This window comes from Phyllostomus discolor, chromosome 4, assembly GCF_004126475.2.
Source record: "Phyllostomus discolor isolate MPI-MPIP mPhyDis1 chromosome 4, mPhyDis1.pri.v3, whole genome shotgun sequence".
Taxonomy (NCBI): Eukaryota; Metazoa; Chordata; class Mammalia; order Chiroptera; family Phyllostomidae; genus Phyllostomus; species Phyllostomus discolor.
Window position 1 is genome coordinate 146,681,275 of NC_040906.2, and position 26,128 is coordinate 146,707,402.

General features: G+C 36.8%; 1 protein-coding gene across 20 annotated transcripts in view; it reads right to left on the reverse strand.

Annotated features, from left to right (window-relative positions):
* SNAP91 (synaptosome associated protein 91) overlaps positions 1–26,128 on the reverse strand; it is a 133,307-nt gene that overhangs the window by 32,097 nt on the left and 75,082 nt on the right. For 7 of the 20 annotated variants that reach the window (XM_036024411.1, XM_036024407.1, XM_036024417.1 and 4 more), the window contains exons 12-22: positions 25,315–25,342; positions 22,208–22,317; positions 20,444–20,562; positions 9,087–9,101; positions 8,773–8,940; positions 2,947–3,054; positions 2,604–2,624; positions 2,027–2,305; positions 1,711–1,788; positions 1,478–1,549; positions 983–1,066 (exon numbers count right to left, since the gene is read on the reverse strand). In XM_036024411.1, coding sequence (XP_035880304.1) covers positions 983–1,066; positions 1,478–1,549; positions 1,711–1,788; positions 2,027–2,305; positions 2,604–2,624; positions 2,947–3,054; positions 8,773–8,940; positions 9,087–9,101; positions 20,444–20,562; positions 22,208–22,317; positions 25,315–25,342 — 1,082 coding nt within the window. The remainder of the gene's footprint in view (positions 1–982; positions 1,067–1,477; positions 1,550–1,710; positions 1,789–2,026; positions 2,306–2,603; positions 2,625–2,946; positions 3,055–8,772; positions 8,941–9,086; positions 9,102–20,443; positions 20,563–22,207; positions 22,318–25,314; positions 25,343–26,128) is intronic. The other 13 variants (XM_036024415.1, XM_036024413.1, XM_028510595.2 and 10 more) reach the window with 7 other exon arrangements.

Genomic DNA, 26,128 nt, shown 5'->3' on the forward strand with positions numbered 1-26,128 from the left:
AAGAATTTTTTTTAAGAATAAAATGTTTGAACTAAATCCTGTCATCTATCAAAACAGTATCAAAATGTTAAGAAATTTTCCAAAGGTAATACAATTTTCCCATTTAGAACTTTATTAAACTTAAAAAAATTTAACAAACTTAATTCAAACAGCAGCAGCAGCCCTCTTGTACCCATATATGAAGATTTTGGGCTTATTTGCCCCAATTCCTAGCCTCTGAATGTCAGACTCTGACATCTCTGCACCCCTCAGGCCTACCCATCACGGCACACAGGACACTCCATGTGGGCTTAACTGGCTAAGGGTGGTATTTTAGCCAATAGCATGTGCATTTATGGGCATTCATGAAGAAATCACTTCAAGCCTGCATTTTGCCTTGTAAATTTACTGCCAACAGAAGACTTTAAAGGTATCCTCCAAAGTAGTTCAGGAGTTAATTCAGCACGTTTCCCTGACTTCGAATAACACATAAAGGAAGAGGAAAATGCATTTAAGTCAGTATAACATGTTCCAATTTTCTGGGAAGATTTTAAAACATTAAACTCAACATAAATAAACCCTACAGAATAATGTATGACATCTAGCACTTATACTTTCAGTTTCGACTGGCTTCTTTGTTTACAATTCTGAATTTAGTTAATTTTTATATTGCCTTTAAGAACACAGAAATGTTGATTTAACCAACAGATGAGGACCACCAAGGAAGAACAGTAGAAGGAAATTCCAACTAGCTGATTCTACATTAGGATGAACAAAAAGTTAAAAACACAATGATGTGGGGTTAGGCCATGCACGGAAAATTATGATGAACTGATAAGGATGAAGATGAGGATGGCAAAGAAATGGAAAAGATCTTAAAAATCTACGATCACATTTAGGAGATGGAAATGACTTCACATGGAAAAAAAATAAAGAAGTAGATCTACAAATTGTTCTCAGGAAAAAAAGATTCTGTAAGTGTTGAAGGAGGAGAGATACGCACCCCCAAAAAGGTCTATCACACCGGCAGAATCCACCTTTGCTGGAGAGGCAGTGGTTGCAGGAGATGGTGATGCAAACGTATCCACTGCAGTGAAGCAGACAATGGGAAAAACTGCACGTCACTCACAGGGAAATGAAACCATGAGCTTGGACAAAGGGTTTCTTGAGATTTCATATTTAATAGCAGTCAGTAAGACTGTAGACAGTCTTAACAGTTAAGAAAAAAGCAAATGGATTTGAAAATACACACTTTCCAGAAGAAAATAGAAGTTGACTTCTCGAGGCCAGAGGTTTTAGTGAGAGAAAAAGTTTTTTTGCCTTTTCAGCACTTTAGATTTGAAATAGTACTCATCAGTTGGTGATAGGCCAAAGAAGGAGATTTTTAAAAGTGACTTTTGAGTTTAAAAGAACTCAAAAAAAAACCCCCACATGTTTTCATATGGACCTCTCCACATATAATCCCCACAAGATACCTCTGAAGGCTCAAAGGACTCACCGGATAAGAGGTCAGCAGTGAGAGAACTTTCAGGCACAGGAGAGGCCCCTTGTGGTGGAGAGGAGAAAGCATCTTCCAAAAGTGAAACAAACCAAAACCAAGCAGAAGTAAGTAGAAAGCTGAAATCAAAGTCAAACATCTAACAAATGCATTATCACAGGTGAGTACAAAGAGCTGAATCACAAAAACATCTAGGAAAACTAACGTAAGAAAAGTGTGGCTTTGGTTTTTACCTGTACCAAACAGGTCTATGCTAGGAGCAGCATCTGGCTTAGGCGCTGCGGCAACTTCAGGAGCAGACTCAAATAAATCTAAGACCAAGAACACACATGCCTTTACTCAGCTTGACAAACCAGCCTGAAACAGTATTACCTTCCATTGCTGAATTACACTCTGGAGAATTCTGACATAAGCAGCAAATGGTTTCTAGAGAACCATTTGGTTACACATTATTCATGCAGTAGTAGCTGTGGATGCAGTATCTCGCGAGGACCAGCATTCAATCCACGAGATGTAAAGAGGTCAACAACAACAACAACAAAAAATTACCACCAAAGATATCTAGAGCAGGAGGAGCGGTAGTGGTGGTGGTGGTGGCGGCGGCGGCAGAGGTGGTGGCAGTGGTGGCAGCGGCGGTGGTGGTGGCAGCAGTAGTAGCAGCAGTGGCAGCTGCAACGGCGGGAGCAGGAGAAGGAGCAGTGGCGGGAACCGGAGGGGCTGTGCTAGCTGTAGGGGTAACTACAGGAACACTGGTCTCAGGTGGCTTCATTGCAAAGAGGTCCAGCTCGGGCGCAGCCTCTGCACTACCTTCAGACGGGGCAAAGGGGTCTTTTGGAAAGGAAAGTGGAGACACATACAGCATCAGTAAGGAAACAGACAAGAGGGTGGCATCATAGCTATGGGCAAGAGACACCTGACATGGATATTTATGCACTAGCTACACACTAGGCTGCTTGGACTGAATTATCCTATCAGCAGGGGTCAGTGATTAGGATGTTTTTCTAAAGAAAAAAAAAAAAAAGAAAATTTAGCAGATACCACAAGCTAAGAAAACTGAAACACTTCAATGTACTGTAAGATTAGCCTATAATCTATCATCAGAGATTGTTGTTCTTCAAATCCTTACTTGATCTGGTCAATCTGGTAGCTTTGAAAATTGATTAAAACATGCCTATGTAATTAAATGGTGTATTACAAAAGATTTACAATATAGCATTAGAGAATAAAAAACATTAAGAGTGCATACTTGCACTGACAAAAATTGTCAATCTTGAGAAATTGTCAATTTTGATAAGTATGCATTTCATTGTCTTAATGTTTTGAGTGCTGGCATTATTTATTCAGTTATGATGAATGACACTTTATACTCAGAAGAAATTAAAATTAGAAAAACATATGGCCCCATCTAACTACGGGAGTTTCACATTAGGACAGAAAAACAACAGACGGGCTCGTGACTTTAAACCCACCATTTCCTGAACATGCATCAAGTGCTGCGGCTACAGGGGTTGGGGTAGCTGGTGCGGCGGCCCCTTCGGATGCTGCAGGGGCCTCCCCAGGAGAAGCTGCAAAGGCATCTTGGGTGCAGTTTTTAAAACGGCAGAAATTAAAGGAATAAAAAGAGAAGAAAATATAGTAAAAGAACCAAGTTAAATTGCAAAGTAGGCTCCCTTATACAACACGAACTTCTTAAAATGCATTTCCACAGCCCATGCACTGTCGGTGGTCACAAAACAACGACTCTTTGTGCCCCTTCAGGTCAGTTGCATGCAAGTAGTACAGTGTTGATACAGCGGGGCCTATTAGGACCCAAACGGTAACAAGATTCTCATTGTATAAGGGTTCTGAGAAGCATGTTTTATGCATCATTGGAAATTAATGGATGTGAAAATTAAAATAAAAAATAACTTTATTAATGTAACTTAAAACATTAAACTCTGATGTCTAGGTGATACTTATTTACTACATTACTACGATGTCTTTGACTAGTGGTTTCTAGCAAACATGGATGTCTTCTTTAATGCCAATAAAAGGAAACATACAATGGTAATGTAAACAAACAGTTCTAGTTTAAACATTTTTTATAGTCTAGTACACGAGAAATTATACTGTTAATACAAAAGGTTTACAAAGTGTTCATAAAGGGTAGCTTTTCATAATCCTTGAAAAGCATTTTCAGGTACAACCAAGAACTTGTTTTAAAGAAACAGAGATAAGAAAATTAGGGGATGACACCATAATGTCTTTATGTTGACTTAAATTTATTGTCATTTTAAAATATTGTATAGCTCCAGTTATTTGGAAAATGATCTATTTTCATCAGATAAAATATAGCTTCATGTTTTATGAATATGTGTTATTGTTATTTAGAGTAGAAAATCCATTAGCGTACAGACAGTCCCAGTTTATAAATGCCCAATTTATAAACTGTGGATGCATACAAATTGTTCTCAATGTAATTAAACAGTGTATTACAAAAACACCATTTTTTGACAACAAACGATGTTAATTGTGGTAAAAGAAAAAAAAAATCCTGGAGTTCTCGAAGAAATTCTATAGTTCCAAAGAACAAAAGGAATGGAGTCCCCCACCATAAGTATGACTTACTTAGAAGACACTCCTGGAAGGTAGGTACCAACACCCACCAAAAACCTGCCACTTACATGCTAGACTTTTCATCTTAAAGTACTGCCTTCCATAGTATCTACCAGAGTTCCACACAGCACTGTTCCTCTTGCTACTAAAAGGAGTTTGTCAATATGCTTGGGAATTGCCACACAGTGTATCCCCTTTCTCAGAGATTTGTTTGGTATGTCAGGTTGTAGGAAATCCTACAGTCAAGGCACTTGTTTCTCAGTTTAACCCAGCACGTTCCAAAGTAACCTGCTTTCAAAACACACTTTAGCAATGCTCTGAGGCCCAGAATTGAGTACAATAATGAATATCAAACTAGAGACTGGTTTGGCTTATAATGTATTTTACAAAACACAAATATTCCTAGAAGGGACAATGGGACAATTAGTTATTCATATTTTATAGATTTGTTGGGTCTCATTGCTTCTTTCAGCTACACTGAGGGAATGTATGTTCTGAGTAGAGGTCAATGAGGGCCGAGGCCAAAAAATAATAATGGGTATGAAAAATGCATCAGGAGATAGGGCCAGCCTACCGCTTCCAATGCCATGTTAAAGATGCTGTAACAGAGAACTGACAGCAACATGAAAATTCTAACAGGTGGGGCCAAAGAACACAAGAAAAGTACGAGGAGGTTGGGAGGGCTGAAACTATTCTGCCACAAGCCAGGTCTATTTTCTTTCCTTTTATTCCTGTAAAACCTGGAACTGAGGCTAATGATACCGGAGCAGTGGAAACCATAATAGCATTCACTATTTAGTGAATATTTCTGTGTCAGTCACTGTGTAAACATTTCATGTGCATCATTAAATTGAATTCCTACATATCTTGTTGTATCTTGAGCTGTAGGGCTGTAGGCCCTACTGCCTCCACTCTGCAGACAGAATGGAAGCGTGGAGAGTCTGAATGACGAGACCAAGGCCACACAGCCAGCCAATACCCGTGTCAGGATTCGGCCATGAAATGTCTGACTGAGGTCTGTGTGTTTAAGCACTACGCAACACTGCTGCGAACTGCGCCATATCCTGCTATACAATTTCCTCCTGTAATGCGGAATAAACAGTAGTTATATCAGTGCAGGGGTCAAATAAATATTCGTGGTGCAGCCTGCCGGCTTCTTTAATTATCACTTAATGTGTAAATAGGTGAAACCCATATTTATAGCCCTATCCACAGGAGAGGTGGTTTTTTTTTGTTTTCCTGTCAGCAACACATCCTCTTTTAGTACTTCTCCTGTTGGGTAAAACCACATATTATGAACTAAATTCATTTATTCCCACCAAAACTTCTCTTAAATACAGGAGCCCAGCTTCTCCTTCTCAGCTGTTGAGTCTTGCCAGCCCAGGAGATGGAGACATGACTGAGGAAGGCTGCCTGGCCCCTGTCCGAATGCCACCACTGAGGACCCCTGGCAAGAAGTCCCCAGAACTGTGAGAGGCAATAAAATTCTGATATCGTTTTTTTTTAATTCCTTTAATACCTAACTCCCTTTCATGATCTATGGCAGCATTATTCTTTCAGTATTGAAAACTAAAGCTATTTCCAGTGCTGTTCTCCTACCCTGGTTACCCATTTTCAGCTCCTGTCTACATTTGTCCAGTTTTAACCAGCCCTATCTCCTGGAAATGCACGTCTCCACTGTTCTCAGTGATGGGTTCGGTGCAGGCCTTACCTGGCAAACTCCCCTCTCTGTCATGGCTGTAGCAATCTAGGAAGAATTTTTTCTCATTCTTCTTTATCATGTGACTACCTTTCTATATATGTCTACTCGCTGTTGTTTTTCCCATCCTGAACTACCCTCCCATCTTCTCCAGCCACAAAAACCATCTCTAAATCACATATTCAGCACGGAGTATGCGCTCAGCCATTCGCAATGGCCCCGAGTCGCCATTCCAGTTCCTTTCCTTCTCCTCAGGTCAGTTTGTCACCAACATGTGCAAATGAAGTCAGTCTTGTGGGTAAGCTCCCTGGTTCCCCTGCCACTTGGTTTTGTGCCCACATACTACCATCCTTGTGAAGGCTTGTTCATAAAGTGGCCCAGATGACTGAAAGGTACCCTGGTGCTTGTGCAAAGGAATTAGCATCAATGTACCATTCCAGTGCTTAGGAAAACCCTGTGTAGTTGCAAATGAATGTGATGCTGTTAGTGAGGTTTTCATAAATAAAAACAACGTTTTTAAGGATGTTGTCTTTTAGTTTTATCAATATCTTTAAGTTTTGATAAAACTAAGAATTTTAAACACACATTTTTTAGTAAAAATGTTCTGAGAAACTTTTAAAAAAACTTACACTGAGATGACTAAAATGTTATGTGGGTATAATCTGAATATTTAAAAACAATAGATGTTTTTTATTTTTCAAATTTGTAATAAAATACATAGAAAATTTTAATGTTTTCATATTTTATATCCATGAAATTAAGCAATTAGCTATTTTTACAAATTAAAATTTCTTAAGCTTATTTCTAAAGCAATCTACTTAAGACTGCTGTATGTGCTACATACAATCTCATAATGGCATGTGTTAAAGCTGTGTAAACAAAATAACTGGTGTCTTTACTATTCAGGAGTTCCACCACCTCCCCCTGTCAGAGTTACAACATTTTAAAAAAATGGCCACATATCATGGCCAAAGAGTTTCATTTAAGTTCTTATTCAAAGTCTCATTTCCAAATGACTCCTTATAAATCAATAAAGAGCATGAAAAAAATTAGAGAATATCACTGAAAACCACAAACCAGGGACACACACAGACTACTACAACATAAAGCACAGAGATTTTATAGCTGTTAGGGGCCAGTGTTCCTGAACCACACAGATCAACAAAAATACCCATGATGATATTTGCAGATGCATCTGTCTTTAAGCAACCTCTAGCCAGACAGCTAGAAAGGATTCAAGTGACATCACAAGGAGAGCCCCATCCTTTGGCATTAAGTTGTATCATTTTCTGTTTTAGAAAATGATCTATTTATCATCTATCTATCTATCTATCTATCTATCTATCTATCTATCTATCTATCTATCCTAGTCCTTTAAATTTGTACCATAGGGTAGAAAGAATGGCAACATGAAAATATTTCAAACATACATCTCTGCTTAACAAATGTAGTTAAAGCAGAAGAAATGATCGACACAAATAGCATGATGGCACAAAGATCATTTCAGAGAATTGTCTTTAGCTTTATTACTCCAGAGAGTCACAAGGAAAGCAAGATGGAGTTGACTTCCTAGAGGCAATGAGCTCCTTGCATGTCGAGTGGAAAATAAAAATCTCCATAGCTGAAGGCATGAAAGGCACAAAATTGTTATCCGCCCTGTGCATATTGTCCTTGAAATTTTCCTGTTAACAGATGAGGAACCACCCATACCCAACACTGATACTAGGGGTGTGAACAGTTAATTTTATACGTTTAGGCTAAAACATACTTCTGGTCTCAACATTTATAGAGGCATACCTAAAAACTCTCTAGTGGATAATGATTTATAATAAATTATTCAACAGTCTGCAAACCCCTTCCCCTTCCTTTTTAAAAAGCAGGCTTCTCTTTTAGGAAAGAAAGTATAAACTCCTTTTCTGAAAAAGGGACAATGATGCTGTTTCTAGTTGAGTGCTCCTTGTCCTAGACGATGTTGGCAAACCTCCGAGACTGAGGAATGGCTTATAGCACCACGGCACATGACAGTGCGTATGTGTAAGTGCCCCAGGGAGCACACGAACTCCACCAGCGCCCGCCAAGTTCCTCCTGCCCTCCCCATCATTTGTTTCCTCCAATTTCTTTACCATATTCTCAAAATGTTCTGGGAAAGATGTCATGTTGTAATGAAGAAACACAAAACCATGATGAATATAACACTACTCAATGCATATATTTGATATGAGCAATTCTCCAGGTTTGGACATTATCACCACACAGATGGGAATATATAGATAAACTGGCTTCAGATGGTTCAGCAGGTCCAGGCATACTATACTGGCAGAGTCTAGGATATTTGACTCAAGCCTACAGCTGTAAATCGACTGTGTCAGAATTTACATTTGCATGGAAAGCATATTTTCAATCATTTCAAAGTTTCACCTAAACCTGTTTTCAATCTATTTCAAGTGCTGATTCAAATGATCTCTCAAAATCCCAAAGCCAAAGACGATCCAAATTTTTACTTAGAATGAGCTTAACATTTCAAAAATGGGCATATCCCTAAACACTCTTCAGAGACCTTCAAATCTCAACTCTCTCAGATGTCCTAAATCTTAAGAAATAATTTAGGCCAGAATTTCCCCCTCCCATACTCCCCAAATATTTTCCTCTCTACTAGTCTGAATCTGGCCTGAAAGCCAAACCTAAATATGATAGAGTGGTCTGGTCCCCCTCATATAGATACTGCTGGGTGGGAACACACAGCAGACCAGAGTTCGGTGGCAACTGAAATCCTAGCTTTTAAGAAATGGAAAATCAACCCCTGCTTGAAAATCATTAAAGTTAAGTGAAGATAAAGTTGATAAATTTAGCTAAGATAAACATATATGAATAAACATTTTAAAAGTATTTAAGTCCTCTGACATGTGGTTATACAACATATACACTTTTAAATACCTTAACTCTAAGGTAATTTCAACAATCCTAGAAGGAAAATGAAAGAACAGTGATGTGACTAACTGACCTCCAAAGAGATCCACTTCAGCAGTGACAGCAGTGACAGTTGTAGTGGTTGAGGCAGAAGCTGAAGCAGTTGCAATTTCAGCAGCTGTAGTAGGAGGGGTAGGTTCTGGTGCAAATGGGTCTGAGATCTGTGCTTCAGAGGGAGCAGAGGAAAGCGCAGCCAAAGAATCTATGTTACACCAGAGATGGACAACAAATGGAAGAGAAGGAAAGGAGAGGACGAAACATATACCAGGCTCCAAGTGATCAAAATGAGGACAGTTATTAAATACAGAAGTCTCTCAAAACAGCAGTTTAAAACAAAGCTTTACTCACCCTCTCCCAGGAGGTCTATCGAAGTCCATTATGTGTCAGCATGTGGAGAAATAAGAGATAAAGCTGAAATATTCAATCAACCACACCAACCAAGGTCTGAGCAGGGTGAGGCACTAACTGAACACATTCTAGCTTTCTGGACCATTTGTAATGAAAAAAAAAAAGTACAATCAGCCCTCTTTATCCATGGGTTCTACATTCATGGATTCAACCAATTGTGGATCAAAAATATTTGACAAAAAAATGTCATGTTGTGCTATGTGTACTATGTAGTTAGGCCTACAAAGGTTATGCCTGTACTGAACATGTACAGACTACTACTTTTCTTTATTATTCCTTAAACAATATAGTATAACAACTATTTACTTAGCATTTACATTGTATTCAGTATTATAAGTAATCTAGAGATGACTTAAAGGTGTGTGCTATATGTAAATATTTGCTGTTGTATATAAGGGTCTTGAACATCTGCAGATTTTGGTATCCGAGGAGGTCCTATAACCAGCGCCTCATGGAGACGTATTTCCTGATATTATTACAGAATGTATGACCTGGTATTATTATGGAACTTTTGAGCTGAAAGGGACTTCAGTGATCCTCTAGATCAAGTCTACAACTTCAGAGATGGGAAAACTGAGAGTAGGGATGTCAAGACACTTACCTGAAGTCTACACATTTTTGAAAACCTCAATTTATTTCTTACCAGATTTACCATTTCATCTGCTTTGACCAATTTCACTATACTATAAATTCACTATAGTTAAATGACTTTTATTTATCCTCTTTTATTTGCTACTACAGTCCAGAATACCAGAGAATAGAATGGAACTTCATAATAGCTGTAGTTTGATTGTAGAACATATGAAATATGGTCAAATAAGTGAATGCAAGTTTAGGAGTTAAAAAAAAGAAACCCAATCTAAACGTTTTTCTTCTTCATAAGTTTCACATTATCAGATGCTTTTCAATTCAATATATAATTTTTACATTTATAAACATTATGTCATTGCACATGGGAATTATTTTAAGATAAAATGTGACATATTATATAGAATCAAAACTTTTCAGCCTTTCTGAGGCCAGCACTCCATTGGGAGGTTCATACTTTCTTAGTGTTCAGCAGTGGGATTGCAGTTGGCATCCTAAATAAAAAGCCTGGGAGGGGTTATTCTTAACTATACTATGACTTCAGATTAAGTATTTAGAATGTCCAAAGACATTTTTCCATTCTCAGTCACATGATATACCTCAGGGCTCCCATTTGAATTCATGGCTATTACTGGAAATTACTTTAATGGTCAAATATTTTTATCAGAATTCATTAGAAAGATTTTTTCAGAGCTTTAAAACAATATGAGAACTTGTAACCCAAAATTTTTAGAGGACATTTAAAAAACTGAGAAACATAAGTCTGACCTTAAAATAATTATGTTGATTTGACTGCACATGTTACAAACCCAGTGAATATTGTGTAAGGCACTTTTCAGGTACACCGAGATCAAGACTCTGCCTGACCAAATCTCACATATTTCACAGCAACATTAGAAAACCCCAGCAAGTGGAATATTTGTCACTAGAAATAGTATTAAAGTTTCAGAATGTATACTTAATAAATAGAATGCACAAAGGACCTATGTTGACTTGGGGCTAGTATATATTCTGTTGCTAGGTAGCCAGCTCCAAAAACCTAATAAACAGAAGATTCTTCTAGTAATTTCTTAAACCACCAGTACCTGGCCAATGCAAGTGTTAGTCCACAGTCACACTTCCTACAAATATTTTAGGATGAGCAAAGTAGGTCATCAGAAGCCAAAGAAACTTGGCTTCTCTCTTTCCTGACACTGAGAGGACTCTCCCTCACCCTGCCTTTATCAGAAGGGCTATTCAAGCTGCACTAGGAGATGAGCTGTGAGTCATCTGATTTAAGTTTCTAGACCTGTCTATTAGGGAATGAGCAACTTATTTCATACAAGTAAGGAGAAAACTTACTTGTGTATACTAGAAGGTAAGAGAAATAAAAAGATTTTTAAAAATATAAAAGATGGCAAGAGAAGTTCATATATCTGTCAATCTATATTCTATCTATCTACCTATCTATCTATTAAATATTAGTTGCTTGCTTTTGACTTGTGTTCTGTTCAGCTGGAGGGTGATAAGACTTCCAGCAATGATAACACGGCAGATGAAAAGTAAAATTTCCTAAGAAAATATATAATAATTAGGTATACTGGTGAATAGTTGATGTTAAAAATTCCATTCTTGGAAACAGAGTCCCAAAATCTTAATTTTCTAGATAAAATATGATTTATGCTACTTACTCCTTGTTTGAAGAAAAATTCTCTCTACTATAAAAATGTCCCCATTTTCAGAAGATAGGAAGAGTTATTAAATATTCTCAAAGTGATCACTTTTCATAAAGGATTAAACTATCAAAAAAAACCAAAACAAAATCCTACAGCAGTGGAGTTTGATTTTGGTTTTGCAAATCCATTTGCAAATCCATTTGCAAATAGTACTTAATCAGAGTTTTTTTGCATTATAGAAATTTCTAGAAAATATTCACTGTAACAGAGGAAACAGAACTACAACTAACTTAACAACGAAATCTATATTTGGCACTGATACGGAGTTAACCTTTTAGGTTCTTAAAAAGATTAAATGTGTTAATATATTTAAGTGTTCACCATATATAAAACATATAAATGTTTGATAATGATAGCTAAAAATAATAATAGCTAATATTTAAATCAAATTGTGAATTTTAAAGCTTCTATTAATCTTCTTGGTCACTCTTTTCAATGCCACAGAAATACAAAGGACTGTAAGAAATTACTAAGAACTACATGCCAAAAAATTAGAAAACCTGGGTGAAATGGATAGAGTTCTAGAAACATATAATCTTCCAAAACTGAATCAAGAAGAAGCAGAAAGCCCGAACAGATCAATAACAACCAGTGAAAGTGAAGCAGTAATCAAAAAACTCCTGGCACACAAAAGCTCCGGACTGGACATTTTCACAGGGGAATTTTACAAAACATTTAAGGAAGCACTAACCCCTGTCCTTCTCAGACTATTCCAAAGAATCCAAGAAGAGGGAAGATTCCTAAATTCTTTTTATGAAGCCAGCATCTTCCTAATCCCAAAACCAGATAAAGACACAACACGAAAGCTACAGGCCAATATCACTGATGAACATAGATACTAAAATGAACACAGATGCTAAAATCCTCAACAAATATTGGCAAATTGCATCCAGTAATCCATTAAAAAAACCATACACCATGATCAAATTGGACCCATCCCAGGAATGCAAGGATGGTACAATATTCACAAATCAATAAATGTAACACATCGCATAAACAAAAAACAAAAATCACATATCATATCAATAGATGCAGAAAAAGCAGTTGATACGGTTCAGCACCCATTGATGATTAAAAACACTCAGCAAAGTGGGAGTAGTGGGAGCATTACTCAACATAATGAAGGCCATATACAAGAAACCTACAGCCAACATCATACTCAATAGGCAAAACCAAAAACTTTCCCCCTAAGATCAGAAACAAAACAAGGATGTCTGCTTTTACCATGTCTATTCAACATAGTATTAGAAGTTCTAGCCATAGTGATCAGACAAGAAGAAATAAAAGGCATCCAAATTGGAAAGGAGAAAGTAGAACTGTCATTTGCAGATGACATGATAGTGTACACAGAAAATCCCATGGACTCTATCAAAAACTACTCAATCTAATTAAGTGAATTTGGCAAAACAGCAGGATACAGAATCAATATTGATGTTGTCAAAGGCATTTTTTTATACCAACAACGAAATATCAGAAGCAGAAATTAGGAAAAAAAAAATCCCATTTGCTATAGCAACAAGAAAAACCAAGTACCTAGGGATAAACCTAACCAAGGAGGTAAAAGACCTGTACTCAGAGAACTACAGAACCCTGAAGGAAGAGGTGAAGGAAGACACAAATAAATGGAAGCATATGCCATGATCATGGATTGGAAGAATTAACATCATCAAAATGTCCATACTACCCAAAGCAAATTATAGATTCAACATAATCCCTATTAAAATACCATATAGAATATTTCAACAATTTATATGGAACCATAGATGACCATAAATAGCCTCAGCAATTTGTAGAAAGAAGAACAAAGTAGGAGGGATCACAATACCTGATACCAAACTGTATTATAAGGCCACAATAATCAAAAGAGCCTGGCACTGACAATAAGAACAGACACAGACCAATGGAACAGAATAGAAAGACCAGAAATAAACTCAAGTCTCTATGGTCAATTAATATTTGACAAAGCATACAATGGAATAAAAATAGCCTCTTCAAGAAATGGTGTTGGGAGAGCTATATAGGTAGATTAAAAAAAAATGAAACTCGACCACCAACTTACACCATACACAAAAATAAACTCAACATGGATAAAAAACTTAAATATAAGCTGTGACACCATAAAAGTCCTAGAAGAGAACACAGGCAGGAGAATTTCAGATATCCACACATCAATATTTTCACCAATATGTACCCTAGAGCAAGGGATAATAAACAAAATAAAGAAAATAATAAACAAATGGGACTTTATCAAAATAGAAGCTTCTGCACAGCTAAAGAAAACATCAGAAAAATGAAAAGGGAACCAACCGTATGGGAAAATATATTTGCCAATGATACCTTGGACAAGGGTTTGATCTCCAAAATTATAAAGAATTCACACAAGAAGACAAACCAAGAAGACAAACAACCCAATTAAAAAATGGGCAAAGGACCTGAACAGACACTTCTCCAAGGAGGACATACAGAGGGCCCATAGGCATATGAAGGCATGTTCAACATCAATAACTATCAGAGAGATGAAGATTAAGACTACAATGAGATACCACTTCACACCAGTCAGAATGGCTATCATAAACAAATCAACAAACAACAATTGCTGGTGAGGTTGTGGACAAAAGGATACCCTAGTGCACTGATGGTGGGACTGCAGACTGGTGAAGCCACTGTGAAAAACAGTATGGAATTTCCTCAAAAAACTAAAAATGGAACTGCCTTTTGATCCAGTAATTCCACTGCTGGGATTATACCCCAAGAATCCTGAAACACCAATCCAAAAGAACCTATGCACCCCAATGTTCATAGCAGCACTATTTACAATAGCCAAGTGCTGGAAACAGCCTAAGTGCCCATCAGTAAATGAGTGGATCAAAAAACTGTGGTACATTTACACAATGGAATACTACACAGCCGAAAGAAAGAAGGAGCTCCTACCCTTTGTGACATTGTAGATGGATCTGGACAGCATTTGCTAAGCGAAATAAGCCAGGTGGTAAAAGACAAATACTACCTGATCTCACTTATAAGTGTAACCTAGTCAACAAAACAAACAAGTGAGCAAAATAGAACTAGGAACCTGGAAATAAAGAACAAACTGACAGTGACCAGGTGGGGTGGGGGTGGATAAAGGAGAAAAGAAGGGGAAGGGTCAAGTCAAGGAACATGCATAATGGACCTATGGACAAGGTCAAAGAGGGTAGGATTGAATGTGGGAGGGCAAGTGTGGGGAGGGCAGGGGAGAGTAATAGGGAAGATATGGTTATTGGACAACTGTTATTGAACAACAATGAAAACAATTTTTAAAACATCTTTGTTTGTGTGTATTTGTGTATATGAACCTGTATGAAAACAGCCTAAAGAAAGGTCCCCCAGATTTAATTAACAAGAAAATGGTAATATGGGTCACAAAAACTGCTTGTACTATAGCTGATATTCCACATGGAAACTATTAATGTCATATGATCACATAATATTGATGAGTCTTCAACTGTATGTTGATAATTAAATTTTATTAGGTCTATTAATTCTAAGAAAACCCTAGCAGCAATTCCATGTTTCTCAAAAAGTAGAGATCTCACTTCAAGCATTTAAAAGAAGAAATTATCTATTTTCCTACTTCTAAGGTACACAGAGGTCACAAGTGACCTACTTCTAAGGTCACTTGTTTGTGCTGAGAGATGAATTTATTATGACAAAAAAAAATGCTCCCTATTACAAGGCCCAAGATAGGAATTTAAAAAATGCTCTACATTCTTTTCAGTGAAGCATGTTTATTATTAGGCCAGAAGATGCCAAAAATTATATGCATTATTTAAATCAAGTTTATTAAAATATGAATTTGCTAATATTTGGTTATTTTACACCAACAAGAAAAAATGTTATTACTTACGACATGTCCCCTAAATTGGTAAAATGTATTAGTACTTACAACCTCCAAGAGAAATTCATGAACACCTGAAGCAGTGATGGTTTTTGGAAAATGAAATCTTACTGTGTTATGGTCAGATAAGAATATCTAAATAGGTCTAAAAAGTTTTGAAAGTTTGTATTTTACTGTCTAGTTATACAAAATTAAAATATGCTTCAATAATAGAATCAGCCTAATCTTATCAAACTGATGGGGGAACTCAAGAGTTTAATTATTTTTTTTTAGTTTTAGTTATATATTTAACAGGTTTGGTAATTAGTGCATCTAAAAAGCTATCGTCCCAGGAAATGGAATGTATAGCTGGATCTACCCTGACTCCAGGAGACCAAAAGCAATTTGACCTTTTTGCCCCAGGAGGACTGCAAGTGATCAAAATGGAATTTGAACCACTGTGTTCCAGGGAGGGAATGTCCTCTGCCCAGGACACTGATAAAGAATCCTCAGTCAGCAGATGAAAGTATGCCAGGGAAACTGGTGTACTGCAGGTTTTATCTGATTAAACATTTCCTGGATTTTCAAGCTCTTACATACTTGTTTCCTGAATTCCAAACCCACTACCTACACTTTTCTCTTCCTTATAAAAAAGGTCGGCTTGAGATGAGATGTAAGATGGTCTTTCAGGGTATCTAACTAGGACCTTTATGGGACCCTAGTCCCATCTGAATAAAGTACCCATAAAGTTCAATCTTTGTCTCCACTTATTGGTTCTGGTAGTGGAAGGAAGCATGAATGCCAACTTTTCCAGTTTCAAAACAAGATTGAGAAAAGTGACTTTATGTTATTTATTTCTCTTTGTCAAATGAGCCAAAACATACGCTACAGTTTAGCATCATCTTCAACCATCATTGGGTATCTGTAGAATAAATGCAAACTGAAGCAAACTAATATTTTCTCAATTTCATATTATGCTAGTTTACTTCAATTTCTTAACACTTATAATTTTTACTACTTTGCTTAGAAAATGTATTTATTAGTATTTTTCTCCCTAGCTGGCTTTTCTACTGATATGTAATACTGTAGCCACAGATATTTTGTTGAGGTAGAAGACTAATGCTGTCTAATCATGCAAAAGTGACCATCGGGCTCTAAGTCAAGGTTTCTGCTGGCCAAGAAGGTACTCTGTACTAATTATTAAAAAGAAAAGCACTTTTTGCTCAAGGATGAGAAAGGCTCACAGCCTAGCTAGCAGAAAGCAGGCTGGATATTAGCCTCTCTCCTGTCTTTGAGTATCACACAAACTGCATGTCCATGTCAGACAGTTGTAGCTGAAACCACACTATTCTGTTTTTGTCTATACCTACTGATATCTCAATTTTCAATCTATTTTTCTATTTTTATGAGATAGTTACTTACTTCTCATAAGTAAAGAATGAAGTGAAATAAGATTGGTTATTATAACTTATTTTTCACAATATTATGTATTTTATCAAAAAGTAGTTGTAGATGAATATGAACAAAAATGCTACAGTGAAATTTAGAAAGATTTCATATAGGTTTTTCTTTTGTGAATGAAAAATGGGCTCTGTAATAAATCAGTGACCAAAAGTAACCTCTAGTCAATCTGATCATACGTTCCTTAGGTAGGTCATGGTGGGTAGTCACCCTCCAGACATATAACTTCTTTAGTAAAGGTTTACCCTGCTTTAAGCAAGCCCTGTCCTTTGTTCTTGTGTATCTAGTTTAACACACCTTTGACATGCCAGAGTAATTCTCTTTTTCAGAAGTGTGATGGCCCCCAAGGGAACACACAGTCTTGTTAACTACACTGTAATGCAGTCCTTGAGATTTCCCCATCTTCATGTAATCTCCTTTATGTCCCCTCCTTAATTCCTACAAAAAGAACTACAAAGCTATCATGCTTGGGAGCATTTGAGATCTTGCTTCTCAGCATGTCATTAGGTGGCTCATAGACACTCAAATAATCTCTTATAATGATTCTCTACAAATTTGGACATTTCTTTTTTTTTTTAAAGATTTTATTTATTTTTAGAAAGATGGGAAGGGAGGGAGAAAGAGAGGAAGGGAAATGTCAATGTGTGGTTGCCTCAAGTATGCCCCCAGCTGGGGACCTGGCCAGCAATCAAAGCATGTGCCCTGGCTGGGAATTGAACCAGTGACCCTTTGGTTTGCAGGCCAGAGCTCAATCCCCTGAGCCACACCAGACAGGGCTGGACATTTCTTACACTGACACATTTTAAAAATTATTATTTTGGTGCCAAAAGTAAAAAAAAAATTCTCTTCATTTCATGTTAGAAAATAAGGTGGAAGAAGACAGTCCGTAGTTTCACTGTTTATTCACTACAGTCCTAACAAAATCACTAAATGTTTGGTTAAGTTCTAAAATTTACAAAGTGTGAAATACATATTGATTTAAACAGTTGAATTAAAAAGTTAATACATTCATATGAAAGTGAAAAAAACTTTTTGTATATCCCCCCAAATTTATAATTCACACTAAATTTTAAATTACATAAGTTCAATAAATGTCATTTATTTCTATGAATTTTATGGTAAAGGAAGTATATAGATTTAAAATACAGATTTGAAGAATTCTCAAATAAATAGGAAAATACTATTGATATATTGTATAAGGCACTGTGGTAATGAATATAAATTATTAGTAAATTGAAATTATCAAATATTTTTAAAAGATAAAGTTCAAAATGAAAACTTGAGAAACTGAAGAATGCTTTTATAAAATTTCTTCAGCAATATTTTCCTTTAGCAGCTGAAATTGAATGAGGTTAAGTGAAGTTAAAAAAACAATTTTATTTAAGAAATTGATAACTTAGGAGTTGAGTATTTCAACATAGGAAAAGTTTTAAATATATAACATGGAAAACCATCAACATTTAAAATGCTCTTATTTATAGTTAGCAACTTTATTTCAGAACTGGGTATCTTTTGTTTATTTTGTTATCCTCTCCCTCCAAAAAAAAAAAAAACAAAACTTGGAAATAAAATCAAGAGATTATAACATGTACTTTTGATGTCATACTGACACACTGTTTACCAAGCCCAGCCAAGGATTATTATTACTATTTTCATTTCTTTATTAAACTTCTAATTTTATTAATGTATTGTTTTCTTAATTTAGTTTAGTGGTCTATCTGTGTTCTCTTGCATATGACTTTCTTTCAGATAGTTATTTTGAATTTTTTGTTAGGCAATTTGTAGATCTCCTTTTCTTTGAGATGGATTACTAGTTCTTTATTAGTTTCATCTGCTGGTGTCATGTTTGTTTGTCTGATTCTCTGTGATCCATGCAGCCCTCAGCTGGTATCTATGCACTTGAAGGGGCAAACACCTCTTCCAGTCTTTAATAACTGGTTTTGGCAGGAAAGACCTTCTCCTGTCAGGTCTCTGGGCTGATGATATTGCCTCCAAGATTGCAGTTGAATGGGGCTGGAGTCAGGTCATATGGCTGCTTCTGGGTCTGCTGTGGGTCCACAGTTGTTGGTTCTGTCACCTGATTTTTAGGTGGGTGTGAATCCTGCCTAGCCCCTGGCTGGATGAGATGGCTGTCAGGAACTGTTCATTACAGCTGGAGCTGGGACAAGGGTCCATTTCAGGGTCTGAACTTGGGTCCATAGATGGTGCATTTGTTACTAGGTGCATGAATAGGTGTGGCTCCTGCTCACCAGACAGGAAGGCAGGAGTAGCTCTAGAATGCAGTAGAGTGGGCTGGAACTGATTCAGAGGGTGGCTTTAAGTTCCACAGTCAGGAGCAAGGTGTACAGGGCTGTGTATGGGGCAGAGATGGGTGTGTTTCTCACCAGGTCTCCCCAAGGTATGCAGAGCTGCTCCCTGACTATAGCTGGGAAAGGATGGAGCTGAGCCACTGGGCTCCTTCAGGATTTGAGGTTGAACAAAGGTCACTGGGCCTGTGTCTGGAGCCATGAACCAATGTGTCACTGCTGAATCCCTAGGCAGGCGGGACTGCCTCTGGCCCAGGAATGAGGTGGATTGGCACTAACTCACTGGCTGTTTCAGGATCCACAGCTGAGACCAAGGTCAGTAGGGCTGTTACCCAAGGTATTGACACACCGGGCTCCTCCTGGGCCCCTTGGTGGATATTGCTGGCAGCAGGACCAAGGGCCCAATAGGACTACAGGTGAGTCCATAGAGGGATGGAAGTGATGGCTCCAGGTCTGTAGCCAGGACCAAGATTGGGACCCAGCTTCCCAGCTGGGCATAGGTCTGCTTTCTCAAAGTAACCCTCCTAGGATTGGCTCTACTGGGATTGTACTACTTCCTACCCGGGCCTCAATGCCCCCACAAAGGCACTTTTGTCCATGGATGGTGGCCAAATTATTGCTGTGGTGTGGAGATATGATGGGACACCCCATATTCTACTATCTTGTCCTATAGTTGCATGAGCCATTTTTAAACTTTAAAAAAATTTTTTTGGTAGTTGACAGTTGATAGCAATAGGGCAAGGTATTTAAAACCACCTCTGAAGCTTTGAGAATTAGGGAGTATTTAGCTTAATTTTTATATTAGTATTAAATATGCTTTTAAAGCAAATACTTATCAGAGCATAATTTTTTCCAAGATACATGAATAAAATGGGAATTTCTTTCAATCAGTTTAGAGTGTATCTTTTCTGGCATAAACAAGAATCTATCTCAGATTTTGATTTCATTAAGCTAAATACAATGTGAATAAAACCAATTCCGGTCTAAAGGATTCCATGAAAAAGACTATACCCAAGAAACAGATTAGAAATGCTGCCTTTGCATAATCTGATAAATTTGCAGAAATACCCAGTCTCCTAAAGCCTGAATCTCTAGTAAAACATACTAAATATAATCAATTTTCAAATACAAAGTACTGCCTTTGTTGCAACTTTTAAAATAAAACCTATATGACTACTTGAACATTATAGGTACTTTTTCTGTTCTTGTCTCTCTTTCTCAATGTATATTTCAATCCACAGATGCCATTCTGAGCATTTACTCTCCAGGTTGCTAGCACCATTTTGGACCTTCAGAAGGTAAGCATAGGTATGATAGCCCAAATAAAAACAACTAAAGAAAGAGATGGCATGGCTGTGTGGCTTCACTCACCTCCCCATGCAGTGGCTCCCCCAGAGGGTGGTGCTGGTGCTGGTGCTGCGGCTGCTGCTGCCCCTGCAGAGGAAAAGTCTGGCTGGAGGTCCAGGAGATCACTGGATGGTTTAGGAGTGCTGAATGGAAAACATAATTTTAAATTCAGATTTTGAAATTTTAGAATGTAAAGATGCTTTTAATACAGAGTTATGTAGAAAACATCATAGATTTTGTATATTTTAAATCAAATAAGAGAATTATATTTTGGAAACCATAGCAGTACAGCATGTGCTCTTCTGCACCAAGGGCTGGCAAACTACTTTCGGAAAGGGCGAGAAGCTAAGTATTTTAAGTGCGTGGGCCAGATGATCTGTATCACGACTTGACTCTGCCACTGTAAAATGAAATAAGACATGGATGATACAGAAACAAGTAAATGTGCCTTTGTTCCAATAAAAATTTATTTATATAAACAGACTGTGGGCTAGATTTGACCCCTGGGCCATAGTTTGTCAACTCTTACTCTGTAGACAGTAACAAAGTTAAACCACATTTCGAGCTATGACTCATAGGACAGAAAATAACCGGGAAAAACCTAAATGCCTCAAAGTAAGGTGGAATTTTCTTAAACATGTTATGAAATGCTGATTATGGAAACTCTGACAAAAAGAAACATAATCCAAATATTAAAGGTATTAGTATAAGAAGATTACGGGTAATTTTTTCCTTTCCTCTATTTTCTAATTTTTTTTGTATAAAAATTTCTTGAGAAGAATTGATTTAAAAAACCAAAGATACTAAAATGAATAATTACTAATGTACCTCTTTTTTCTAAATAAACTACATGTTAGGTTTGCCTGTAAAGGGGCCTCACTTAAAAATTCTTCTATGTTTTTTATTCTTATTCAGCTGTGGTTGTGCTTTCCAAAGCTTCTCTACCTGCAGGAGTTCTGAGGAGGAATATAGTGCGGCCTCCAGACTGGCAGCATCTTGGGACCTTGTTGGAAACAACATCTCAGGTTTACCCCATCACCTACTACATCAGAAACTTTATTTTAACATGGCTCTGGGTGCATTAATTGGATTTATTGCTTAGCTCAAAATTTAAGTCTCTAAATACAGGGCATCCACAATCAGAGTCACAGACACTACAAAATAAAACCAGAATCCTCTCAAGGCAAAACAGCCAAATAAAGGGTTGACCTCAAGTGACCATTATTTGAGGAAGCCCCATGAGCTGGGGCCTCACTGTAGGCAGCCCTGAGATCTCACAGATGTACGGTCAATCCTGCCTTTCTCACTGCTCTCGTGTCCTGTTCGTGCTATAATCGCTGGTTAGGGACACCATGATGGTTTCTTCCAGCTAATTGGTCTATGACTATGAGCTTTTTTCTTTTTTAAACAAAGCATTTTAGTGCACCCTTTAACTTTCCAAGAAGACACTACTTTTAGAAAACATTTTCTGTATCACCAATTGCAGATACATTTTCTGTATCTGCAATTTCAGAAGAATTTGCAATGTGTTCATGATTTTTCCACTTCCTCTCCCAATTGGGTGGGCAACAGCTGGTTTCCACAGCTTAGGTCCCTCTAATGTTTTGAGAGGTAGAGGCCTAAGTAACCTTATAAGGTATGAAAGAACTTACTTTGTTTACCTAAAAATAACCTAAAATATTACATGTTAACATTAGCTTTCATTTTCTGAAATCATTTCAGTTCAGTACATTAAAAAGAAAAACTTTCTCATCACAGTACTAACATTCACTGAATACTCTGACTTACCTGACTGGGACAGCCGCAGACGCAGTTGCAAATAAATCAACTGGTGGGGATGTGTCAATAGTTTTAGCTGGTGTAGAGTTAGGAGATGTAACAGTTGTGGCTGGAGAAGACTGAAATTGAAGACGCACAACACACTCTAGTCAAATACAAATCTACAGGACACAGAGCAAGAGGACTTCCACTTTCAGACCCATGACATTCCCAGCATTTTTGGTAACTTTTCTTGGGAGAAAAAACTAAAGAAAGTTTGAAATAAAAAATTGTATTAAATAATCAGTACTGAAGAAAATATACTTCAGATTTTAGAAGTGAAATGTAACTTATATAAAATAATTTTAAAAAGTGTGGCCTAATATCTTAAAGACTTTTATTGATGTATTTAAAATCAAAGCTAACTGTATTTCATGAGCATAAAATTAGGGGGAAAGATTGTGATAAATGCCAAATTAAAAAAAGTATTGATTTTAATAGTTGGTATAAAACCAAGGCTATTCTTTTTCCTTTGCATCCTAAGAGGACTTCACATTAAGTCTTCTCAGATGCTTTTAAAATCTAGAAATCTAACTTATAAAATAGTTCACAGATGAACAGAGAACAATTCATAAAAAATGAGTCACTGATAGTCTTGAGAATATCATGAATACATCCCATCACTAACATGACAAAGATAAAACTAAAGTGAAATAAAAGCTAACATTTGTTGTCCTGGACTGCTTTATTTTTAATGAGAGGACTTACAGTTGTCTAACATTTAAAAAATTGAAATATTTATTGAATAATTATTCGAAGTCTACTTTCTTTTATTTTGTATATTTAATTGTCCACACATTCACCAGAACAGATTAGTGGGACATGTCAAACACAGTCCACTGATAGTTCTGTACGGGAAATGAGACCTAACAGCAAGGGAAATACACAAAGGCCAAGACCAGGCACAGGTTACCAGGTGCTGCTGTAAGCAGACCTCTGGTTTCAAACAGACCAAACTTAAAGGACACTCCAAAAAGGATAACTGAGAAAAAAACTGAGGAGGTAAGGAATTTACAGATTTAACTAGTATTTGTCTAACAGCTATTTGTCCAAGAATATAACTGAGAAGTCAAAATCCCATCGATACACAAGTGCCAAGAATTCAGAATTCAGAGAGAAACAAACGGGCAATATGGAAATTGTTACTCAGAAAACATCAACTCAAGCCTCCTTATTCATCCAAAATTCAAATTTTCCAAATAGAATATAAAAGATTATCAAGGAAATAGAACTAACTAAAATGAATCTGCATTCATCTACTATGGGCAATGACAATTTCTGTAAAAAAAGAATTAGGCTTTTTAAACCAACACAGCTAAATAAGTGATGTTTATAAGTAAGTCACTACCAAGAACTTATTGACAGCATGAACCCACTAACATGAATACAGAAATGAAGGTCTTCAAAGGCCTATTAAAAACCGCCTTATAACAGCAAGCTCTGAAGAGCTGAGAGAGCTAGGAAAACAAAACCAAAATAATCCTGTTATCACAAAAAGAAAAAGTCAATAAAAGTCAATTTGGCCAAAATGTCTTAACAGACCATCCAAAAGGATGCCATAATTTTACCACACTCTACTCAGCAGGCATATGTTAGAATTTTTTACATAGACATAAGGATTTTAAGCCTGGCTTTGTATCAGAATCTCCAGGGAGCTTCTTGTTTGTTTGTTTTATCTCATTGTTTGTTCAAGCTCCCAAGGGAATCAGCCTTGGGCAGCCAGCCAGGCACTGACACTCTGCAGGGTGTCTGGGACCCACCGCTGCAGTCATGCTGGCAGTCTTCATGTCTGTAATGACAGCAATTACGTGCAATAATGGAAATTTGCCAAAGAGGAAAGAACACATTTATTACATTTTTTTTTGTCTAAAAAATACAATGGCAAATATAAACTACAGATCTACAGCAGGAAATACTGCTGTCACTGATAACCCTAATCCTGTTCTTCTACAGGCTGAAAAAGAGATGGGGAGGTAAAGGAGTAATTCAGTTTATTAAAGTAGACTGTCTAAAAGGATGCTTGCCTTGGCTGGTGCAGCTCAGTGGATTGAATGCTGGCCTGTGCATCAAAGGGTCACTGGTTCGATTCCCAGTCAGGGCACATGCCTGGGTTGCAGGCCATGTCCCCAGCAGGGGCCACATGAGAGGCCACCACACATTGATGTTTCTCTCTCTCTCTTTCTCCCTCCCTCCCCTCTGTCTAAAAATAAATAAATAAAATCTTAAAAAAAACTTAAAAGCCATGTTTGTGGAATGATAACCAAGTACAATTGATTTCTCTACTATTAAGACACAAATAATATTATGTGCCTTACCTGTCTCACAGGGCTGTGATTCAGAGTACATGAAAGTGCTTTGTAACTAGTACAATGTTACAAAGATACATTTGTTTTCAGTTGTAATATAAATATGTGAAAATTTCTTCTACTTAAAAAAGGTACCCCAAATAGATGGCTAAGTAGACATTGCAGTATTATATTGGAATTAGAAAATATAAAGGAGAATACATAAAAACTTCCCTTTTCTCAAAATTTTTAAAACAAAGTTACCATTTGATCCAGCAATTCCCTGTCTCCATATACACCCAAAAGAATTGAAAGCAGGGACTTGAACAGATATTCGTACACTATCGTTCACAGCAGCATTATTTAAAATAGCCAGAAGGTGGAGACAACTCAAGTGTTCACTGATAGAATAAATGAAAAAAATATAGTATATACATTAAATGAAATGTTATTCAGCCTTAAAAAGAAAGGAAATTCTGACATATGCTACAGCGTGGATGCACCTTGAAGAAGTTATGCTAAGAAAAATAAGCCAGTTACAAAAGGACAGGTAGTAGATGATTCTATGCACATGAGGAGCCTGGAGAACTCAAAGTCAGAGACAGACAGTAAGAACGTATCTGCCAGGGACTGGGAGTAGGGGAAATGGGAGTTAATGTTGCAACTTCGGAAGGTAAACAAAAGCTATGAAAATCGATGATAGTAGTGGTGCACAAAAATGTGAATGCACTTAATGACACTAAACTGTACCTCAAAAATGGTTAAAATACTTAAAACAAAAAACAAACTTACCTTACTTAATGGGGAGGGAGCACCAGATCTAAAAGGCAACCAAAAAATTACAACTGAATACACATGAATACCTTTGTAGAAGCATTTCAGTTTGATAATATCACTTAGTCAAACACCAACTTGTTCATACACAATTTTTTTTAGTAATGGACACACTATTTAAGAATACTTTTTATCTTTTACTCAATTATGACATCTTCCTCTAATGTTTTCCATCTACTAAATTGCTAGTACTAGAAATTCTTAAATTTATGTAATTTCCCCTATAGCTCTAGCATTTCAGTTCTTTGAGTTGATCATTACTGCCCATGCCCATCAAAAATAAACTGTTCAAATTGGAATTTAAATTTTTTTAAGACTTGTGAAAAATGTTTTATAAAATTAAAAAAAAACACTTTAGTTCATTCCTTTAAAAAGTTAGAAAACTCACTAAGGTTGAAGTATATTGTGATCAATTAATCATAACTGTGATGCATAAAAGGAACACCAGAATTTTAAAAATCTCAAAACCCTGCACCTGAAATGTATCTCAGCTTCCTCAGGTTTGTATATATTTTTATGGCTATAATGAAGTCTATAAAAATATTCCTATTGGCCTGTTAGAACTAGCGAGAGCTTGAAAAGGAATATTAACCTCAACGCTTGTTTCTAAGGCAGTACAGGAAAATTTAGGAAGGAGTAAATTTTTTTTTTAGTTCAATTATAGTAGCAGTGACTATTGGACATAATTTCTACAAAGTGCTTTGGAAACAGCTGCCTAAACAGCTTACATTTTACTACCCTGAGTTGGTGGAAAATAAATTAACGATAAAAA